This window comes from Mirounga leonina, unplaced genomic scaffold (genome assembly GCF_011800145.1).
Source record: "Mirounga leonina isolate KUSES-001 unplaced genomic scaffold, KU_Mleo_1.0 Mir_507, whole genome shotgun sequence".
NCBI classification, from domain to species: domain Eukaryota; kingdom Metazoa; phylum Chordata; class Mammalia; order Carnivora; family Phocidae; genus Mirounga; species Mirounga leonina.
This window is the reverse complement of record NW_023270789.1, coordinates 2,036,574-2,060,380: the sequence shown is the minus strand read 5'-3', so window position 1 is coordinate 2,060,380 and position 23,807 is coordinate 2,036,574. Positions and strand designations below refer to the sequence as shown.

Here is a 23,807-nt window from a genome sequence, read left to right as displayed (position 1 = left end):
AGAGGGCTTAGACAGTGTGCACAAGGTTACACATCTCTTCTCGAAGGAGCCAGGTAGAGCCTGGATTCTTAGCTCTGCTCTGTACCATGCTGCCTCCCATAATACAGATGCACAATCACCCCACTGAGCTGCCCCTGGGCTTCAGCAGGGATTGAAAGAGGGGAGAGGAGTACTAGAGGGTCTTAAAGCAGCTGATACAGAGGTACTTTAATATTTGAATTGGGATGGTTCTCTAGTGGTATCATCTGAATATGACGTCTGGGCCTGACCCCCCTGAAGAAGCTGTCATGGCTCCCCATTTCTACACTGAGGCAGACTAGAGTATCTATTCACAATAATTTTTTCCCCCTTCCTCTCGGGGCATGGCTTTATTTGCTTCCTCTCTGAGCATGTCTTCCCTGCAGGTGGAGCCTATTTCTCTGCCCCACTGACATTGAGCTCCGCTACAGGACTTGAGCTGAGCAGTGAGAGTATGGGTAAGGGGCAGGGGACCAGCTCCAAGCAGAGGCTGTGAGGGGCAGTGCGCATTTCCACTCACCTCTCTTGAGCTTCGCCCCTCTGCCCTGGGAGCAGCTAGTCCCAGGGGGTGGCAGCTCCTTTCATTTGGGAGCTCGGACACCCCCACATTTCACCTGCAGCCCTTGGAGTGCTGGTAAAAGTTTAAGAACTGCCTCTCTGGAGAAAAACTGCCCTGGTTTGGACACTTTGCACACTTGCAGTATTTGCGGATTGCTCGCCTGGCCAACTCAAGCTCTTGGTGTGGTGTCACCGAGTGTGGATTTGGGGAGGGAGGTGCACACTCAGATCTCAGGGGCCTCGTGGGGCCCCTAGTGTGTCCACCTGAAGCCTGGAACAGAGGCTCCCACAGCCCACCCTTAAAATGCGTGTTTTAAACCGCTATTGGGTTTATACAATTTTATTGCAGCAAATACCAAGTACATTTTTATTTTACAAAATCCAGTCCTCCTCTACCTGACTCTATTGATGACCAAATAAGAACCACTGAACTATTTATGCTAGTTTCCAGTTCATTTCTACCTTCAGGGTTTGGAACACATTACCCCCCCCCTTTTTTTTTGGTATAAATATTCTTTCCTTCTTCCTACATCCGGAGGGCAGCATAATAAAATATAGAAAATGAGGAGTCCAAAACCTCATTTTCTTGCCCTCCCAGATTCGCTGTATGATTTTAGATGTTGCTTGACTTCCTCTAGGCTTCAGTTTCCTCAAGCAAAATGAGGGTTTTTCTCAGTGATCCAATTTTAAATCTTAAAACCTCTGAAATCCAATCTCTTCTAGGCTAGCTCTCCCAGAGAGATTTCCCCCACTCTCTTCCTATTCTGAACTTCCTTAAACTGTATTGTTTAAATCAAAATGTAATCTACTACTTTCAGCGAGTCGCATTATTTTCTCTCATTTCAGAATCTCCAAGCCTAGGGGTGCGATAGGTGTCCTTGTTTCAAAGACTTTTTTTCCTTCTTCAAAAACTCCTGTTTCTTAGAAGCTCGTGCTATCAGACTGTATTCCCTATGCTGTCCCCATGTATCTGTCATCTACTGACCTCTCAATTGTTCCCTGGATTCCCTGGAGATCTTGACACCCTGGATGGACTTCCAGGTCACCTCTCGGTGACATCACCTGGACAACCCACCCAGCACCCTGCACTTCTCCCCCCAGAAACTCCCATGGTCGAATCTTGACCTCACCAACACCAATAATGTTCCCATTTTCAGAATCCGTTCCTGCTTTCCTCTCTAGGTCACGACCTTTTAATCTTCTAGCTCATTACTCCATGGTATCTGGCACACAACATTTGACCTCGCTGACACCTCTAATCAACTGACACTGTCACCTGAAACAATCGGTCACCCCCTTCCTGCTTTGCTTCCTTGTTTCTCTGGAATGGACTTTCTATTTATCATTATACCCACTCCTCTGCCATCAGACTTGCTCATCTGCCTCATACCAAACATGCAAACCCACCTGCCAGTGTACCCATATTCCTTCTCCTCTCTCCTGTCACTATGGATGAGGTTGGCCCTACTTACATCCAAGGTCATCCCACTCAGGGATTGCCCCAAATGTCATGTCCTCTCACCTTCTATAGAACTTTACTCTCCTACAAGTAGGCTTCCTCCTCCTGCATTGTAAATTCTCTCTCGCTATTGGATTATTGCTTGCAAATCAACATCCTCCCGTACATCTAATTTTTTTACATCTCTCCCTTGGTCACGCATCTGCCCCCATCTGCAATGCCATTTCTCTCTTCAGCAAATCTCTTGTGGGAAGCTGTGCATTCCTGCTGCTGGTTCTTCTTCAGCTGTTCCATACATAGCCCACAGCCCACTTCAGTTGGCTTCAGGCTCCTCCATGTCCTGTGAGCGCTCTTGCCAAAATCACCAGCCATCTCCATTTTACCCAGTCCTGTGGGTGTTCCAAATCTCACTGGGCCTCCTGGGGCCCTTTGAGCCACTGGAAACACTGATTTTCATGCTCCTGTTTTTCTCCTACCTCACTGGCTTCTTCTCAGTAGCGTTTTGTGGTCCCTCTTCCGCCTGATTTTTACATTCTACAGTTTGCCTTAGGGCCATGGTTCTCAAAGTGTGATCCTATACCAGCAACACTGGTATCACCTGAAACTTGTTACAACGACACATTCTCAGCCTGATGACTGGTCACGCGGTACATACCCTGGGAACCACCCTTGGCTTCTCTTATTCCTCAGCCACACATCCAGTGGACCAGCAAGTCCCATTGGCTCTACCTCCAGAATATATGGTTCCAGTTAATTTGCTTCCCACCTTCTCTGCCTCCACTGCCCTTGTCAGGTCTCGGCCGGGGCTCACATGTCCTGCCGTGGTGGCTTCCTCCCCCCCACCGTTTCTACTGGTCTGCTCCCCCTTTCCTCACCATGAGCTATTCACACAGCTACTGGGATAATCTTGTAAAAATAGAAATTAGTCATGTACCTTCCCTATTCAAAACCTTCCAGCGGTGCTTGACTACAAACTACACTTAGACTAAAACCCAAAGCTCCTTATGCGGCATCACACAGTCTTATCTCTACCCCTCCCTCTGACCTCACCTTCCTTTGCTTCTTCCTTTTTTCATTTTCTTCTAGCTCTATGCCCATTTTTCTGCTTCTTTTCCCCTAAGGGTCTTCATACTTGCTGTTCCCACTACTTGCACCATTCCCCTCCCCCACTGGTTGCATGGCTGGCTCCTTCTTGTCATCCTGTCTAAGCTCAGATGTCCTTTCCCAGAGGGGCCTTCTCACCCCCTAATGAAATGCCGTCCCTCTCCCCAGGACACTCTCTATACATTATATATGGTTTTACTCTGTGCTAAGCAATCTGAATTTATCGATTTCATTTGCCTACTTACATTCTACTTACTGTCTAAGTCTGCCCATAGTAGGCACGGCTCTATAAGACTTTAGCCTCTTAACTGTTGCCATTTCTGGTGCCTAGAACATGCCTGGTGCACAACAGGTATTGAGCAAATTATCCACTAAATGAATAAACGTTATACAAGAGATCACTTTAAAATTAGGAAGGCAAAAGGGAAATCCCTTAAGTTACCCAAAAATGTGGCAAGATGCTCCCTCTGTAAGAGGTAATTAAGACCTACTGGCAGACTCCCAGCTCGCTTCCACTATGGACCATGTCCACAGGCATCAAGAAGTGCAAATTCACCTACACGATTTAAGTTACTCTGTTTTTCTTTTTTCTGACCAACCATCAAGTTGAATTAACTTCAGTGAAATCAGTGTAATGTGATTCCCCGGTACTACAATTGCTTTGTATTATTCCATACTTTAATTTCTGCTACCTCGGTGAGATGATGTGCTGCACAAGCTAGAGACTCTATGTTTCTCTTCTAGCACCTGCAGACCAAGAAAGCACTGAAATGGTAGGTAAATCTGAGTCCAACTACCAAATTACTGACTGCTTCATAAAAGCTACCAGGTTCCTGATCTTTAGTAAATAAGGCAAGCTCTCAGATCCGTGAGGGATAAAATCAAATAAGGCAATAAATTAATTAAAATAAAATAAATAAAATAATAATATAAAATAAAGAAATAGAATACAATAACAATCTAGAAAAACATATTTCCCATCTTTTCCTTTCAATCTTGGACTTGTAGTCATTCTCAAAATATTTTTTGAGATACTTTGATGTGCTAATAAACCTTACAAAGTTCTTTAGCTCCAGGATCTGTGACCCTTTAGAATTTATTCTGTAACCACAAACCACACATTCAGCTACCAGTGCCATCTTCCCTAGTCCCAAAAGACAATGTTCAGTTTTGAGAAAGAATAGGATAAAACAAATGACTACCATACCTTCAGTAGGTTTTTCTAAATTTTCAGTTTGGTTCTGGCCAGCATTCTCCTTGATATTCACAGAATTCTTCAGTTTTGGAAGACCCAGTGGGGATTGTGGGGATTTGTCTTCTGAATCTGGCTGGCCATCTAGAAAATCCCAAACAAATACTATAATAAGTGATACTCTGGACAATGATACAGGGACTACTGATGTTTTTATTCTTCTTTATAATAAACAAGGTGCTCCCCCATCCCCGCCTTTAGAAAGATGAAATGGAGAAGGCCATTCAGAGGGAGAGATTCTTCATTATATGATGCAATGTCTGCCATTAAAGAACAGGACAGTATCTGCAAAGAACACAGTCCCCAGGAGTTAGCCGGTTCTATAAGATAATGCAGTAGTTATCTTGGTTGGACTATGAAGCAGAGACCAAGTAATTTAGCTTACTTTTACCTAGCAAGAAAAACTGAGATGTGATTTTTTAAAAAAGTTTCCAATCTTAAATCCATTCATTATTATGACAATGTAGCTCTTTACTAAACTATATCTAAGTACAACATGAAACAAATTTAAAATAAATCTATCAAGGGGTGCCTGGGTGGCTCAGTTGGTTGAATGTCCCACTCTTTTTTTTTTTTTTAAGATTTTATTTATTTATTTGACAGAGAGAGACACAGCGAGAGAGGGAACACAAGCAGTGGGAGTGGGAGAGGAAAAATCAGGCTTCCCGTGGAGCAGGGAGCCCAATGTGGGGCTTGATCCCAGGACCCTGGGATCATGACCTGAGCCGGAGGCAGATGCTTAACAACTGAGCCACCCAGGCGCCCTGAATGTCCCCCTCTTGATTTCAGCTCAGGTCATCATCTCAGGGTCCTGGGATCAAGCCCAGAGTCCGGGATCAGAGAGGAGTCTACATCAGGATTCTCTCTCTCCCTCTGCCCCTCCCCATGCTCTCTCTCTCAAATAAATAAATCTTAAAAAACAAATCTAACAAGGACTGGGGATGCAAATACATTTCAACTTGTATGTGGGCCACCCTGGCTGAATGCTGGTGGCTGCCTGGAGGATTGTTGAGGAACCTGTGCATTGCCCCCTTTCAAGGGGACAGTAGGCTTCATTGATTAGAGTTGTCTGCCTGGGAGCAGATGGGCACCAGCACCATCAGCCTTCATCTCTGATTTCTCCCATCTTGTGTTTAAGTCATTGTTCCAGCATTACTCTTTGCAAATTCTGTGATAATCAGATATTTTCTTTGTCTGTGCTCATTCCAGGCAGTTGAGCCTCTGTCTTGTGCTGTGTACTAGAAAACTCCTCTATCTGGGTAGTTTAACTACCCAGTTTATTAAAGAGAAAGACTAAATTCCATTTCATCCCTAAATTCTCCAACATGCATCTCTTGAAATGGAGACATTGTTCTACATACCCATAACACCATCATCACACCCAAGAAAACTCAAAGATATTCCACAATGCCCTCAACTATATAGTCCTCTATTCAAACTTGTGTAGTTGCTCCAAAATATCTTTTATAGCTCTTTATTTTCTCAATACAGCATCCAAATTTATGTGTAGCATGTAGTTTATATGCCTCTTAAGTCTCTCTCTCTTTTTTTAAGATTTATCTATCCATTTGAGAGAGAGAGAGTGGGGGGGCAGAGGGAGAGAAATCCTCAAGCAGACTCCCTGCTGAGTGGGGAGCCCAATGTGGCGATTGAACCCGGAGATCATGACCTGAGCCAAAATCAAGAGTCAGCCGCTTAACCAACTGAGCCACCGGGTGCCCCTAGTCTTTTTTAATATAGAAAAATTATCCTATTTTTTTTTCTTTTAATGCCATCGACTTTTTTAAAGAGCTCAGGACAGTTATTTCACAGAATATCTGCATTCTGGATTTGTCTGATTGTTTTCTCTTGGTTAAATTCAGGTTAAGGATTTGGGGCAAGAATTCTACATAGGTCCTAGGCACTTCATATTGCATTACATGAGAAAACACCTAATGCTAGGCTGTCAAAATTGGTAGAAATTTGATCACTTGGTTAAGCTGGAAAATGCTACAGCTCTCCATTGTAAAGACACATTTTCCTCCTTATAATTAGGTATTATGTGAGGTGATAACTCGAGCCTGCATTTTTGCCTTGTTCTCCACCAACCTTTCATTACTCCCCTGGTTTGTACATTAGTCAGGTCTTCTAAATGTTTTTAGGTAAATTTTAAGCATACAGGATGAAAACTACATTTTATTTATATCTTGGTTTCCTCAAATAACTCAGCCAAATTTGTAATCTACAAGTCACAATAGGTTATGCCATTAGCTAGTCCTGGCACAAAAGCTGGTAGGAACTGGTTATGTCTTAAGAGGCCATTGTTGGGCATTCTTCTTTTAAGCACATTAACAGGAATGACAGCGCCATGAACACATTACCTGGATGAAGATCGGATGTATTCTGAGGAGTTGCTTTGTTTGTATCTTCCTCTCTCTTTGTAAAAGGAGGCAAGTTTTTAGAAAGGGTGTCCAGATAATTAAACTGAAAGGAAAAACCAAAAGACTTACTTTAGACTTATGCAAGCCTGGAAGGCAATCGCCGCAAGCACATTAAATTGACAAGCAACGATGAAAGCAATTTTTTTTTTAAGGCTCTGAAAAGAAAGTTTGCAAACTAAAAGTTTTCCAAGAGACTGTTTAACTCAGTTCTAGATTTCGTCAATCTGTCATAACTTCCTATAACTTCTTCTCAGGCAGCTTTTGGTTAATAATAGAATCTGGAGAATCCATAGCAATATAGGGAGCTCAAAACACATGAAAATATTCACTTTGCTTGAGAGTGTCAAGGTTTCATAGAAGAGGAGTGCTCTGTCTCCATGGGCTTCCAAGAACTCATGATAATTTAGTGCTATTTCAGCAGCAGACGGGTGCAGACATTTTAATGGAATAAAAACTTCAAAATGGAATCTATAAGAGGATAAAAATAGGGAGAATTTGACCCAAAAAAGGGCTTAAAAGAGAGGGGAGAGGGTAATTAATAGTGACAATGCAAGGCAGAGAGGTGGAGTGGTAGGAATACATTGGCAGCGAACTTCTCCTTAGGTGTAAGACCTGAAATTAGTTTTCCCTCTCAAATCCTTGTGAGGACATTGATTTGATGAAAGGTAAAGTCAGTTGGGCTGATGCAGGAAAGAAACGACAGGAAAGGTTGATTACATAATGACATATGCATTGCATCAACTTTTGTAAAGACTCTTATTCAATTGTTGTTAATTACATTCAATTACCTGAGACTGACAGAACTTGCTCAATTCAGACTTGAAGTAGGGTGATACTACTTTGTTTCTAATTTCCGTTAGGTAGTTTTGTGTGTTTTCAATTTCCTTCCTGGTTGATATTTCCATAATGATAAAAAGAAGACACAGAATTTTAGCTTTAATTCCCACAGAAAATGGAATCACCAACACTAAAACTGGTAAGAATTAACTCATTAGAAATTTTTTTTTTTGTTGGGGCGCCTGGGTGGCTCAGCTGGTTAAGCGACTGCCTTCGGCTCAGGTCATGATCCTGGAGTCCCGGGATCAAGTCCCGCATCGGGCTCCCTGCTTGGCAGGGAGTCTGCTTCTCCCTCTGACCCTCCTCCTTCTCATGCTCTCTGTCTCTCATTCTCTCTCTCTCTCAAATAAATAAATAAAATCTTTAAAAAAAAAAAAAGAAATTTTTTTTTGTCAGTTTGCTTTGGTTCATTTTCTGCTCCTTCTAGAATCAGTCACATTTCCTACTTCAGAAATCAGACTTTAAGATAGGAAATAATGATGCCAGGTGGTAGTGTGTTTTTACAGTTGATCTCAAAAGACTAAAATCCACACGGTTGACCTTTTTTTGCATGTCTTTCAATTCTCTGAGGTTTAAATGCCAGTTTAATTCTACTGTTCTCTATAATTTCAGTAGGAGGGGTAACAAAAGCTAAAAGCCAAACCTAAGGAATGGTTTATGACTAGTGTGATCAGTGATTAAGAAGTAAAATAAAAGCAATCATGATAACCCTGCTAGTTGTCTTTCCAATATCAGAACCCTATATTGGGGAGGTGATACACCAGCTAAAAACTTCACTTCCCAGCCTTTCCTATATGCAGGGAAGGCCAATGACAAGAAACTGAAGCCACTGGGTAAGACCCCAGATAGCCTTTAAAGAGGGCTGACACAGCAGAGAGGCTTTCCCTTTGTCCTTGTCTCATCTCTTTTCCTACTTCCTGAAATATGGATGAAATGGCCGCAGCTGCAGCAGTGATTTTGCAACCCTGAGGCAAACTTGAAGATGGAAATCATGTGCTAGGATTGATGAACAGATAAAAAAGAAATCTGAGTTCCTGACAATGTTGTGGTGCTGCTTACCATGGACTGCCCACTTCTGACTTCTTTTACATCAGGAAAGGTAAGCTTCTTTCTTGTAAAAGCGCTGACTAGGGGGGTTGTCTGTTAAATGTAGCTGAACCTAATCTTATCTGAGATAGTTCTCATTTTTAGGTCCTTATTACATGCCAGAAATTTTACCAAGTCCTTTACACATCTAATCTTACACTAACTCTATGAGTTACTTTTATTATCCCCATTTTACTGGTCAAAACATCAAGGTGTAGAAAAGGTAAGTAACTTACCTTAAATCACATAACTAGTAAGAGGTGAAGTCTGAATTAAAACCCAGGTTGCCTGCCTCCAAGCCCATGACCTTGATAAGTGCATATGCTAGTCAGCTATTAACGACCTAATGTGTGAGCTGAAAGATACTTCAGGTATTAAATGGCCCAATCATCCTCATTTTACAGATAAACACACTGAATTCCTGAGGTAAATTTTACTGAACTAAACCCACCAAATTTTACTGAACTAAAACAACCAATCATTCAGCTGTAAGTAATCAAACTGGAACTGACTCTAGGTCCACTGGCTCTGAGACTAGCCCCTTTCTCTTATACTAGCTGGCCTGTCAGAAAATACTGACCAAATCAAAATATCATCTTACTTAAGCAACTTTAATTTCCTATTAAAATATCTTCTCTCTACTGCCTCACCTGATTCGTTCCTCAGTCTATGGCAGTGTGGCCTATTGCCTACAGTCTCTTAGAGCTCGTCTCACAAAATAAATCTCCCAGGTGATAGACCCAAATTCCTCTTTCCATTCTCCTTTCTGATTCCTCCACAGAATCTGACACTTGTTGATCACCCTCCATTTCCTGGAAACTCTCTCATTTCTTAACCCTCCTCCCCAGATCCATTTCCATGCTGCCAACACTTCTCTTTCTATGACACAAATCTAATTATGCGTTTTACTGTCTTCTTCAAAAACTTTCGTTGGCTTGCCATTATCTTCCTGTAGGTTAAAATCTGAAATTGTTAATGTTTCAAAAAATTTTTAAATGTGAACGGATAACACATGCATATAATTCAGAAAGTATTAAAGAGTATGTAATAAAAAGGAGGTCTGCATCCCACACTGTCCTCTAACCTCTCCATCTCCTTCCCCATAGGCAATCATTGTCACCAATCTCTTAGAACTCCTTTCAGGGATATTCTATGAGACAATACATACCTTCTAGTTTGACCTTGAATATAGGGGTGGCCCATAGACGGAGGGTCCTATCTTACCACTTCTCCCACACATTCTACAAGGTAACCCAGACATTTTTATGAAGAAGAATCTTCATCCTTCCTCCAGTCATTGTGGAGAGGAGCCATGCAAATGTGTGCGACAGTACCATATGAACCACTATATACTCAGTAAATATATCTGGCTTCCTTTCCTGATGGGGTGGTATCCTCAGCTAGGAATAAAAGGAAACCAAAGCACATAATGCTTAGAGCACACTCCTCATCTGAATTATAAGAACCTTGAAGGCTTATGACTAGGCTCTGCATTAAGTTCTAGGATATTTATTAGTATATTAGAATTAACAGAGCACAGAGAGTACCTGAGAACTTTCTTGCTTATGAAAAGGACTGGATCTACGTAACGGTCAAATGGGCTTCCTTTAGAAATGGCGACATCCTCACTCATAAGCTGAGTAACCACTTGGAAAAATGTAGAAGAGATTCAAATAACAGCAGAGAGCCTGGATGGTAGGACCTTTCAACCTATCTCATTTCCATGACCCCACGAAACTGGTCCTTTTCACAGGCTTAGATATACTTCAAGATAGAATTACCTCTTTTGTGCCAACTTTTCTTTCCAGTGCTTTGCTTGTGTTGTGTACCTGGGGGAAAGGAAAGGAAAGTATGATGGAAAAGGGCAATGCTCTCAGCTTACAAAAATACAAGAAAAACCTCCACTGTATGATAAATTGTTGACAGTGTAGGAGATGAAAGTCTGAGAGTTCATGGATGTCATCCCCCAGAGTCAGGATACTGTCTCTCCATTTCCTCAGTCACTGTATGCTTCACACTAATTGGAACACATTATGGGATGAGCTTACCTCCATTTCTTTTCAAAGAAACCTGAATCCAGTGTTTCTGGCAGATGTTTCGGAGCAGTAGGCAAAGATTGCTTGAATAAATCGGTTAGGTGGGCTGCAACTTTAAAAAGAGACAAATTTAACTTTTATCCTCACTTCTTGATGGCACAATGCATGGTCAGTGCCCGATTACTCACTTGAGAGGATTTCTAAGAGCCTACATTTAATCTATCAAGTGTTTTCTAGAATTTCCATGACCGAGCTGTAATATAACAGTAAACCAGACCACTTTTAGGAAATAGCCTATGAGAGAACACACATCTTCTTGTCAAAATGTAAAATGTAGTGACCTCTCGTTTATCCCACAGCATTAGGGGAATCAGTGTTTTGCTTAACTGAATTTCTTCATATCTAAAACACCAAAACTTAAAAAAAATTAACCATTTTGTTGAAATTGTTTTTCTAAAAAAAATCTATGGATATGAACATAATACCATAGTTATTTGATAATTTGGGCAGTTATTCTGAGCCTATTCCTCAGAACATGGTCTCAGTGGGATGTTAACAAAGATTTAAAAAATTAAAAAGGTTCCATGTTTTATGGCTATATGAGCTTGGGAAACATTGATTTATACAAGGTTAAATATGTTTTGTTAATTTACACTGTGGCTCTCTAAAAAATAGGGCAAGATACAGGATTATCCAAACTTATTTTATCATAAAATTCATTTTTGGTGCAGCCATTTCATAAATGAGTGTTTTGGGAAATACTTTGGGGAGAATTGACCGAAAATCGCCACTCTTAATATTTCAAGGGCAGCTGTGAGCATGCAAGATCTTGTTTGACTCTTGTGTCTGTTTGTATGTTTGAAAAATATATTTAGTTCGTCCTACATTATTAGGCAACCTACCCATTTACCTCTATGGTGATTGTTCCCTGATGCCACAGGTTTCAAATTCAAATGCTACAAGGTAGAGATCCCAGATAAAGTACAGGGCATCTAGTTACATTTGAACTTCAGATGAGCAACAAATAGTTTTTTAGTATAAGTATGTCCCAAATCTAACATGGAATAAACTTATACTGAAAGGTTACTTGTCGTTTATCTGAAATTCAAATTTAACTGGGCCTTCTGTATTTTTATTTGCTAAATTGACAATCCTAGTATAATGGGCTTCCCAGGTGAAAGAGTGACAGGAGTGGCAACTGAGGGTTGTGATTGATTCTTCTGTTCATGGTCATTCTAAAGGGGCAGCTGTTAATCTCTTCAGCCAAACGTCACTATGTGGTAATGTCACATTTCAGGAGATGGAAAATTCAGATAAACAAAAATAAGTGTGCACACCAAACACTGTGGGGGACACATAATACATATCTGTGGGCTAAATGAAGCCCATGCCTGCCAGTTTCTGACCTTTGTCATATGGCCAGAATAGAAAAGAAAAAAAAAATCCCAAACCACCAAATTGTTCCGGGCTTGACTGTTGTGAACTATGAAGTCATATAACTAAGTTTGCTGGGGATGTATATTCCCCAAATGAATATGCTTTGAATGAGGCTATTTTCTTAGACTGCTTGAGATATATAGTGCAAAGTTTTGGTGATACCTATAGTTGCTCAAAAGTTCTGTGTGTGTGTGTGTGCCAGGAGGAGAGTGTTGGCTGGTTGACTGTGTCCCTCTTGTATCTTAGCTATGTTGGAAATACAAGCTGAGGTTAACATAAACGTCAAATGTCAACTGTTTCCTTTCAACAAATCAAAGTTAAAAATAAATTAGAGGCAGTCACGGTTTTCAAGGATCTCACTGTTCAGGCAGAAAAAAATATGTAAAAAATCATTACAATCCAACGTGGCCAATATGGCAACAGAAATGTGTACGTGGTACTTTGCTGTCAGATGAAGGAATGACTGAGAAGTGTATTTAAGATTTTTAAATATTTTGCAGAAAAATATTAAAGTTAAAATATTAAAGTAGTTACCTTCAGTTACATGACTTTTTGTAGTTTTTTCCATTTTAGGGAATGACTGAAACGAAGATAGAATTCCTTAATGATGATGATTATATTACATACACATTCACTTTGCTTAAAAGCATTCTTCATGTGCTCAATAGATCTTTTATGGAAACTACTATAAAATGAATTAGTTTTTAATGCCAATACAAAATTTATTAGATCTTTTTAGCCATTCCTTTCACTTAACAAATTTTTTAAAATGCAAATCATTTTAAGTTGTAGAAATTCCTCTTTCTTCCTTCTTCCTATTTCATTCATTCATTAATTCATTCAACATTTTGATGAACGTCAGTTTCTCCAAAGACAATTAAATTTTTATTTAAGAGCCTTCACAATTATTTATGATTTAAGGAAAAGCCTAAAAAGCATTTGGAAAATTCAGTACATGAGGAATCAGATTTCCCCAGAAATAAGAAATTACAAGGAGGGAGCAAAGGCTCCATAGAAGTGGCAGAAACAGCTTTAGTTGTAATATTTTATCTTGAAGCACCTAATATTGAAACAACAGTAAAAATATTGGTACATAAAATATTTTGTTCTCACCATAACTAGCTTGAGGAGGTCTGCAGCGTTGCCCCTCTCCTCCTCAGTTCTGGAATCTTTAACAGTCATTTCCTGTAGCTTGTCCTCTTTCTTTAGAATATGGTTTATATAATCCTAAATCAGCAGAATAAAATAAATCATTATAAAACAGAAATAAGGTAGAAAGAGATGCCAAAATGGTCAATATCAACTTGAAATACTACAAAATGAGTAAGAATATATAAGATCACAATGCTCAACAAACCAGTTGCTAGTTGAGCAATCTGGAAAACCTTTTCCTTAATTGTATTAATTAGCAAAGACCTGAAAAGTCCAAAGGCAAAGCTTGGAGGGCCACAAGATATTAGAACTGTATGAAGACCCCAGAGAGGTCCAGCTTCTAACTCTGTGCTCCAGTGTCCTCATCAATAAAATGTACAGACTTGGGTTAGATGGTTTCTAGAGTCCTCTCCAGGGATAGTCTTTATGATTCTTCTATGAATGTAAGTTTAGGCTTTGTCCATGCCTTTGCTTCCGAGAGAAATATACTTTACTTTTTCCCTAGGTACCTATTTTCATAAATAAATGGTCCCTTGCTCTATGCCAGGTGCTGGGTATATAACCATAAACAAAAAGCACATGATCTTGTTCTGAGACCATTACCAAAGTAGACAGTGAGATGGTACAGATGTAGCTGGTACAATTGACTATATATTTACAAATTCTTAAGCCATTTCCAAAAACCAACAATGCTTTTCTTCCATGGACAAGTATCAGATGAATAAACAGATCTACCTTTTTCCAGAGGTCATTAAACCAGTTTCCCATACAGTAAGAAAGAAGGGGGACTCTATAAGCAATCACATGTAAAAGTTATTTATCTTTTCAATGTCTCAGGGCCTCAATACTTCCTATACCTTATGGGAACCATTAAGTATTTTCTACCTCTCAACCTCCTACCCTCTGGAAAATTGACATTCATGTGTTGCATTAGATAACTAGTGGTAGAATTACATAATTTCAAGTTCCTCAGGAGACCAAGAGGAATAATTGCCCTGTTCCTGATTCTTCTGGATCAGGTTACCTGAATTCCATTACCTTAAGGGAAATCTGCAACTTCAATTTCACCTCATCCTTTATGACCTCGTGCTGGATGAACTGGCGCATCTGTAGCACTTTGGGGCTCTTGAGTAAAGGGGTTGGGGCACTTACTAGCTGTTTGGGCCCAATGTCAAGGCCCTTCCAAATCTGAGTGCCAAATGGAGGTCCGGGAGTTTTTTTCTGTTAACAGAACAAAGCAAAACCACCATCAAAAAAAAAAAAAAAAAAGAATGTTTTAACATTAATTTTATTTATTTAATTAATTTATTATTATTATTATTATTATTTTTTTTTTTACTGAGCCCTTATTTATATAGATACTATGCAAGGAACTACTTGTTAGGGAATGCAATAGTAAAAAAAAAAAAAAAATCCCTGCTCCCTAAAAGTTTCTCAAATATAAGGAAAATTGGTAACAGAAATGGGCAAGCTTTCCTCTTTATAGGTGTTACCAGGAATCTGGATATTTTAAAATCCTGCTGCGTTATGTCCCACTGAATAGCACTTAGGGGGGCAGTAAGCAATGTGGTATCATGGAAGTGGAGCTTAGCTTACGCCAAATGCCTGTGACTATTGCTTACTACCCACAAGTAGCCTAAGACATTTGGAATAAGCGGTCTTGAACTTTCTGTTTTCATGTTCATTTTGACCTAGAGAGACTGAGAGAGAAATCATCCCATAGATTTGGGTGGTCTTTGAGCTCACTCTAGATCAAACATGCTTCCAGAGTCTTGGGCACAAATGTCTGCCTCAGAGCCGACTCACGTCTTTATGTTATCCTTGTAACTGATTTTCAGGAGTAGTGTGCTTCGATGCCCTATGTCCTATAGAGTGTGTGATGTGCTTCACTGTAAGCTGCTGTTCTGTGTCCGATACCTGGTCAGAGATAACCACGCAGAGGCTTGCCTGGGCAGAGCCCACTACTACTGGACATAGGAGGTCATTGCTATAGGAGTTGCAGAGGAAGAGAATGAGCTTCCTTCATGCATCTTAGATGTGGCATATTACTGGTCAACAAGCACTACTTTCAACTTGGATATAGCCTGAGTGAGCCATTTGGTATGGCCTTTTTATTTTTCAGATAAGGAAGTAGAGGTCTAATGTGTCTTGTCCCAAATCCCACATTAATAATTGGTAGACTCAGGACTGGAATTCAGATCACCTTCATTCACCATGTTGGTTACAGTCACCAAATTAAAATATAGGACTAAGAGGTCTTTGTTATCTTTTTAAAAAAATATCTTATTTATTTATTTGAGAGAGGGCAAAGAGAGAGAGCACGAGGTGGGGGGGAGGGGCAGAGGGAGAGGGAGAAGCGGGCTCCTCACTGAGCAGGACCCTGAGATCATGACCTGAGCTGAAGGCGACTCTTAACTGACTGAGCCACCCAGGCTACCCAAGGTCTTTGTTATGTTAAGTGTTCATTATCTGTGCCATTGCTATTATCAGATTGTTTAGGGGAGCAAAATTCATTATACATCAAAAACATTATCCTCCCTACCTAACACTAGTATGTCTCTCTGATCATATTGTCAATGTCTTCATTGATTTAATAATTTAACATCTGATAAATATGCTGGACATATTACACAAATTGCTTGCAAAATGAAATGTCAAATCTTGCACGATGCAGGACTTCATGATTCTTGCTCAAGATGTTTTCTTCCATTCTTTAAAAACACTTTAGGTGGGGCTTCTCTAATCTGACATAATTACAGTGTTTACTTTTTAACATTGTAGTTGCAAATCCTTTGTATAATCTTTCACATTCTTCTTCTTTTTTTTTAAAGATTTTATTTATTTATTTGACAGAGAGCACAAGTAAGCAGAGTGGCAGGCAGAGGGAGAGGGAGAAGCAGGCTCTCCGCTGAGCAAGGAGCCGGACGTGGGGCTCGATCCCAAGACCCCAGGATCCCGACCCGAGCCTAAAGCAGCCGCTTAACCGACTGAGCCACCCAGGTGCCCCTCTTTCACATTATTCTTACATGCTTCAGTCTGTGCATTAGTAAATTAGGGGAGAAAGGGAGTGTGAAAGACCTAAATTGTGTGTTAAAACTAACAGATGAGGAATGAGAGAAGGAAAGATTTCTGTATTGCATAATATCAGTAATTCCATGATAGGAGAGGTAGAACATGCATTACTCAGAGTGGATATTTTCATACTATAGGAAGATGTTTGAGCCTGCAATATAGGCTAAAAGAAATGAAACTGAGATTTAGCTAGTCAGGTATATTTCTCTAAAATCTACAAATGTTAAAGTCTTCAAATATAAATCTCCTGAGCCCATTAACAATTTATGTAAGAATGAAAATATGTGAATATATAGGAGAAGACCTGAGACTCCAATACATTGATGGATGGATATGCAAGTGTAGTGACTTCCCAGAAGAAAAAATTTATACCTCAGTAGAGGGAAATGTCTCCCATGACCTTGACTGGAGATTAGGAGGAACAATTGTGTCTAATTCTTTCTTCATTAGCCATGGTGATGCTTCATGAAAAGGGCGAAGGACAGTGATGCTCAGGGTGCCTGGTTCAAAGAGTTATCAGAGGATCATTTCTCTATCAAAAAGATTCTGAGAAATTCAATAGGTTTTCATTAAATTCAACAAACACTTTTTTAAAAAGACTTATTTATTTATTTGAGAGAGTATGTGCAAGTGGGGAGAGGGGCAGAGAGAATCTCAAGCAGACTCCCCACTGAGCATGGAGCCCCATACAAGGCTCTATCTCACGACCCATGAGATCATGACCTGAGAAGAAACCAAGAGTCCGACACTTAACCAACTGAGCCAAACCAGGCGCCCCTCAACAAACACTGCAATACACAGTGATTATGATTAAGAACCTTATGATCTAAACAAGAAAAGTGAGGCTTTTAGCTACTGTGACACCTGGAGACTGGGTTTAGATCACATGGAATTATTAATTGATACCTTACCATTCTTTAAAAAACCACATCCAGGTCTTGTTGGTTCACTTGAGCACATCCACTGACCTACTTTGGATCATTTGTGTCTGCGAGATCCTGTTCTGGGCTACAGCAACAACCAGCTTTTCTACCCAGATCTACTCTGCGACTGAATCCCGCTAGCAGTCAGAGTGACTGATTACATTAGGCCATGATTTAAACATTTCTTTGACCTCCCACTGCTTGCCGGATAAAACTGATACCTCAGTATTTTCTCATCCTGCCTCAACTCACACCATTCCTCCTTCTATGTAGCTACTTTGGCCTTTTCCTCCCTCTTCTCTATGGCTTTTGCTTTCTGCTTTGTACTGTCTCTTCCAAGAAAGCTCTCCCTACTATTTTAATCAACTGCTACTTTTCCACCAGTTCTTAGCTCCACTGTCTTCAGGGAAGACTTCTAGACTACATCAGATTCCTGCTCTAATGGAAACATACTCCTGGGCGCCTGGGTGGCTCAGTTGGTTAAGCGACTGCCTTCGGCTCAGGTCGTGATCCTGGAGTCCCGGGATCGAGTCCCGCATCGGGCTCCCTGCTCCGCGGGAAGTCTGCTTCTCCCTCTGCCTCTCTCTCTCTGTCTCTCTGTCTCTCATGAATAAATACATAAAATCTTTAAAAAAAAAAGGAAACCTATTCCTTTCCTTCAAAGACCTTATTCTAATTGATAATCATATAATCACAGTTATTGTGTGCTATACAATTAATGCCTATCTCTCTCATTAAACTCTAAGCTCTATGAAGGCAGGATCCACGCTGTTTTAGCTCACTACTGTATTCCTAATACCCAGCCAGTGTGTTTGCACATTGTAGGTTATCAAGTAGATGCTAGTTCAATAACTAACAAAGCCATTTGCCATGAATTCTCATATAGTTCTACACATGCACTGCACAACCAGTCAGAGCGCCCACTCTCCATATTCACAGACAAAGAACAAGGTTTACTATATCATGCACATGTGCATTGATACACTAAAAGATGTAAGTGTGCAGGGATGCAGGCATATTCATAAATAAGTGTAAAGTATATCCCACCAACCAGAGAACAGATAAAAAAGGAACATACATAAACCTAGATACAAAACATTGGTTCGTACATAGATGACATCCAAGTTTATATCTATGTTTAAATACACATATGACATAAACTGATGTTTCTTTTTTTTTTTTTAAAGATTTTTTTTTTTAAGTAATCTCTACATCCAATGTGGGGCTCAAACTCACAATCCCAAGATCAAGAGTTGCATGCTCTACCAACTAAGCCAGCCAGGTGCCCCTCTGATGATTCTTTCTTGATGCATTATGTGTCTCTAATCTTTAGCCACACACTGATTTCTTTAAAATTGATGAGAATAATATACACAATGAATATATATATATATATATAAACTTATCCTATATTTCAGGTTGGCTTTCTAACTCACACATCAAACATATTTTCTTTTCTTATTATATTAAATTCATCAAGGCAACACCTTCAAAATGACAAAAAAAAAAAAATGAACTTACAAGCAATATCTCACTTTTCTTTTTTTTCCCTACCAAGATGAAAGGAACACATAAATAGAATCATAGCTACATACCTAACATATCTAAAGACAGATTCAAATCTGCTTACAGGTAGGAGAAGGACTCATACACAGTTTATAGGCTGATGCTCAGATAAAGCTTGGAATGAACATAAATAACTGTAGACACAGGTTGACATGGCCAGGTGGCAAGTAGAGTTGAAAAGTGAGCAAAGGAAGAAAGTAGAGTTGACATGGGGGTGGACTGGATAAAGAGGCTGGGAGCTGGTAAGGAGACACAATGACTTCCAGAATTCTGGATTCCCTACCTGGTTGTTCCTGTACTGGGTCCTGGAGAACAACAGTAGAGGATTCTCCATATGCCAAGGATAGGTATTCTTCTATGTCACTGTCACGAAGAAGTTCCACTCCTGATCCATCAGCATAAACGACAAAAAACCTATTTGAAGCAATAAAATCAAACCACTTGAAGTATTAGTTAAAGTGCTCCTTAAACTTGGAATTTAAAATAAAAGTCAGTGGTGCCTGGGTGGCTCAGTTGGTTAATTGTCTGCCTTCAGCTCAGGTCATGATCTCAGGGTCCTGGGATCGAGCCCCGAGTTGGGCTCCCTGCTGAGCGGGGAGAGTCTGCCTCTCCCTCTGCCTTCCCCCTGCTTCTGCTTGTGCTCTCTCTGTCTGTCTCTCTCAAATAAGTGAATAAAATCTTTAAAAAAAAAAGTCATGGTATTATTTTTATCATATTACCTGGGCACGTGTTCACCATAGATTTGCAGATGATTCTTATAAAGGTGAGTAGATGATAAATTATCATAGCCTTCAGCTTTTTCACTTAGATCCTCTTCCAAATTGTTTTCAGGTACCACAGTTGATATGCTACCATCAGCCATAACCTAAGGGGCAAAGTATGTAAGGAACTAAAAGAAAAGAAATGTCATGAAGCTTGTGTTTCCCATTTGAGAAAGCATGTGGTCTTTTGGTATATTCAGAAAATCAGGGATATTTATCTCCAAGGTAATATTAAGTACAGTTGGCATTAATAAAAGTGAAAACCCAGTGGCACATCTCTACTTAAAACCACACCTAGACTGTGAATACAAACTGGAAGACAAACTGGAATATACTCAGAGGAAGGTGGCAAAGATAGCAGGGGACTCAAAACCTTATCTTTTGAGCATTAGTTAGGAACTGGGGATTTAAACATTGACGAGAGACTACTTATGTGATAGATGTCTTGAAATACTCAAGAAGCGATAGTATGGAGAAGTTTATATTCTGTGATTGCAAGTGCAGAATCAGGATTCATGATACTAAAGATTTAGTATCAGCATGAGATTTAGTATCAGCATGAGATGTAGTATCAGCATGAGAGGAAAGGTTCTAGCCATTACTACTATTTAGATATGGCATGGATCTCTCCACGAAGGAGTGTGGTTCAGGCTGAAAGACCATTGAAGGAGATGCCCAAGAAGAGCATTAATGCCTAGAAGAATGCTTGGCCTGAATGTCCCATGTGTTTAAACTTAGAGGGTTTAGGGCTTTAAGGTTCAATTTCAATTCACTATAAATTGAAATTTGTTAGCAGCCTGAACTCATGCTGCGAAGAGTCTCATTTTTTGAGGGCCAAAAAACCAAGCAGGATCAGGGCTACTCTGCATACCAAACCAAAGCTGGGGACTCTGTGCTATGGTTCCAAATCTGAAAAATAACTTCACCACCTACTAGCTGATACACAAACTTCTACTGTTGGGTGGAGGAGTGAAACAAGGAGAAATGCTTAGAGCAGGGGTTGGCAAACCATTTTTTTCAAGGGATAGGGAGGAAATATTTTAGGATTTGTAGGCCACACAGTTTCTGTTGCAACTACTCATCTCTACCATTGTATGCAAAAGCAGTCGGAGACGAATGAGCATGGCTGTAGTCCAATAAAACTATATCATGACATTGAGATTTGAATTTCCTGTAATTTTTATGTGTCATGAAATATTCTTCTCCTTTTGAGTTTTCCCAACCATTTAAAAATATAAAAGCCATTTTTAGCTCATGGGCCTATATAAAGAGGTGGCCATGGTTTGCCAGCTTTAGGCCTGGATGTAAGAGGATAGTTGTGGTGTTGAAGGACAGAGAAACAGAAGATAGAGCTCTACCATCTACTAGCTAAGTGCTGCTCCCACCTCCCCATCTTCAATCCTACTAGAACCCTCACTAATTGATACTTCTCACCATGGATTCTCTGCCTAGTCAAGCAAACTCGTTCTCAATTATCCTGGATACAGACCATTCTTATATCATTTCTTTTTGTTGGCATTATTTTTAAATGTTTAGTAATGTTTCTTGCCTTCCATTCTAATTCTTTATTTGGCCTTAACATTTCTACCGTCCCAACTGTTTGACTTTCTATCTCCTTGGAAGTACACTTGAGAAGCAAAGATGTTGACATTCATTATTGCTTATGCAAAGTATCAGCAGTAAGTGGATAACTAATCCCAAGGCCACCAAGGTATAAGCTTCATGGAAGCGCTCTAGTGTGAAATATCTCAAAAAAAAAAAAAAAAAAAAATCCAGCCCCTTTCTCCATTCTAATGATGCACTTTACCTGAAAGGTATTTCCCTCAGGATCCAGGACCTCACAGATAACCTCTGATGTGTGCTTCATGATGTACCTGCTAGCTCTTAGCTGCTCACGTTTTTGGAAAGGGTGGTATATATCACTGCTTAATTCATGGCAATATATAGCTGAGCAATCCCTATCAATGTGGAGGCAGCCTATGTTTGGAGGTAACACCTGGAAGGGTAACAGAAAGAGAGAAATTATTTAAAATGTCTTGTTCAACATGAAGGATTTGGAAAATCATTTTTAGGAAAAAAAATTATATATAGATCTCAGCCATAAATTGTTTTTATCCAGGAAAAAAACAAACAAAGAAACATTATCCAAGAGAGGACTTGAGCTTTGGGAAGGGGTCCCTGATAAAGAGGCAAACTGAATAATCAGGGTACAATTCCTTTTGTGTACTCATAATTTATCTACTCACTTTAATATCTTTTCCAAGTACTTGCCTTGTGCCTTCTTATGTCAAATATTTAACATGAAATAATAAAAATATATTTTAACTGAAGTCAACACACTCGCCTCTATTAAAAATGTTTGGAATCCTTCATGTTCTTGGGCAAAATGTATCTCAAACAGTCAGAAGCTATAGGACAAATGCTTTTAAGAACTCTTATTTGTCTGTGTTCCTCTGGTGGCTGACACGGTCCTTAAGTATTAGCTTTCATGTAATAACTTCTGGTTCAGATAGACTCATTTTTGAGGCATAATTCACATACCATAAAGTATACATTCAATGGATTTTACTATGTTCAAAAACATGTGCAAATGTTATCACTAATTTCAGAACATTTTCAGCATCCCAAAAAGAAACACTGATGTCATGAGCAGTCACTCTGCATCAACCGTGACCCTATCCTGGCAACCAGTGATCAGCTATCTCTATGGATTTGAATATTCTAGACATTTCATACAGATGGAAGCATGCAATATGAGGCCTTTTGTGTCTGGCTTCTTTCACTTAGCATAATATTTTCAAGATTCATCCATATTGTTGTGTGTATCAATAATTCATTCTTTTTCATGGATCAATACTATTCCATTGTATAGATATATAAAATTTTGTTTATTTGTGAGTTGATTGGACATATGTGTTATTTTCACAATCTTGCTATTATTAACAATGCTATCAACATCTGCATACAAATTTTTGAGTGGATGTATATATTAATTTCCTTTGGACACCTACCTAGGAGTGGAATTGCTGGGTTATATGATAACTCTTATTTTTAACTTTTTGAGGGACTGCCAAACTGTTTTCCAAAGTGATTGCACCATTATACATTCCTATCAGCAATGTATGAGGGTTTCAATTTCCCCACAATCTCACTAACACTTATTACTGTCTGTCTTTTTTATTCCAGTCATTTTTGTGTGTGGGAAGTAGTATCTCATAGTTTAATTTCCAATTCCCTAATGACTAATGATGTTGAGCATCTTTTCATGTGCTTATTTGTCATTTATATCACTTCTTTGGAGAAATGTCTATTCAGATCCTTTCCCATTTAAAAAAATTGGGTTGTTAGTCTTCATTGCTGAGTTGTAGTAGTTCTTTATATATTCTGGATACTCGACTATTATCATTTGTATGATTTACAAATAATATCTTCCATTCTGTAGGTTGTCTTTTCACTTTCTGGGTGGTGTCCTTTAAAGTGCAAACTTTTCTCCTTTTGATGAAAGTTTGTGCTTTTGATGTCATCTAAGAAACTGTTGCCAGATTCAAAGACATGAAGATTTGCACTATGTTTTCTTCTAAGAGGTTTGTCATTTGAGCTTTTACAATTAAGTCCTTATGCTTTTGAATTCATTTCTGTGTATAGTGTAAGATACAGGTCCAACTTTATTCACCATTTGTTGAAAGACTATTCTTTTCGCCACTGAATTAGCTTGGCATGCTTATAAAAAGTTTATTGACCACAAGTTGGTAATAAATGAATACCTAGTCCTATCCTATTGATCTATATGCCTATCTTTATTCTAGTACCACACTGTCTTGATTACTGTAGCTTTGTAGTAAGTTTTGAAATCAGGAAGTGTGAGTCATCTAACTTCGTTCTTTTTCAAGATTGTTTTGGCTATTCTGAGTACTTCGAATTTACATAAGAATTTTGGTATCAGCTTATCAAGTTTTGCAAAAAAGGCAGCTGAGATGTTAATAAAGAATGTAGGGAGTACTGCCATCTTAACAATATTAAGTCTTCCATAAACTTAACATGTGATGTTTTCTATTTATTAGGTCTTCTTTAATTTCTTTCAGTGATATTTTGTAGTTTTCAGTGTTATTAAATTTATTTCTAATTA

The 23,807-nt window shown here is 39.3% G+C and overlaps 1 protein-coding gene across 4 annotated transcripts in view; it reads right to left on the bottom strand.

The window, feature by feature from the left end:
- Window positions 1-23,807, bottom strand: part of SPAG17 (sperm associated antigen 17) — a 235,062-nt gene that overhangs the window by 32,440 nt on the left and 178,815 nt on the right. For all 4 annotated transcript variants that reach the window (XM_034990189.1, XM_034990187.1, XM_034990186.1 and 1 more), the window contains 12 exons: window positions 21,489-21,677; window positions 19,640-19,785; window positions 19,204-19,334; window positions 16,804-16,931; window positions 14,398-14,580; window positions 13,321-13,434; window positions 12,742-12,787; window positions 10,783-10,882; window positions 10,516-10,563; window positions 7,600-7,699; window positions 6,752-6,854; window positions 4,347-4,475 (listed from right to left, as the gene is read on the bottom strand). In XM_034990189.1, coding sequence (XP_034846080.1) covers window positions 4,347-4,475; window positions 6,752-6,854; window positions 7,600-7,699; window positions 10,516-10,563; window positions 10,783-10,882; window positions 12,742-12,787; window positions 13,321-13,434; window positions 14,398-14,580; window positions 16,804-16,931; window positions 19,204-19,334; window positions 19,640-19,785; window positions 21,489-21,677 — 1,417 coding nt within the window. The remainder of the gene's footprint in view (window positions 1-4,346; window positions 4,476-6,751; window positions 6,855-7,599; window positions 7,700-10,515; window positions 10,564-10,782; window positions 10,883-12,741; window positions 12,788-13,320; window positions 13,435-14,397; window positions 14,581-16,803; window positions 16,932-19,203; window positions 19,335-19,639; window positions 19,786-21,488; window positions 21,678-23,807) is intronic.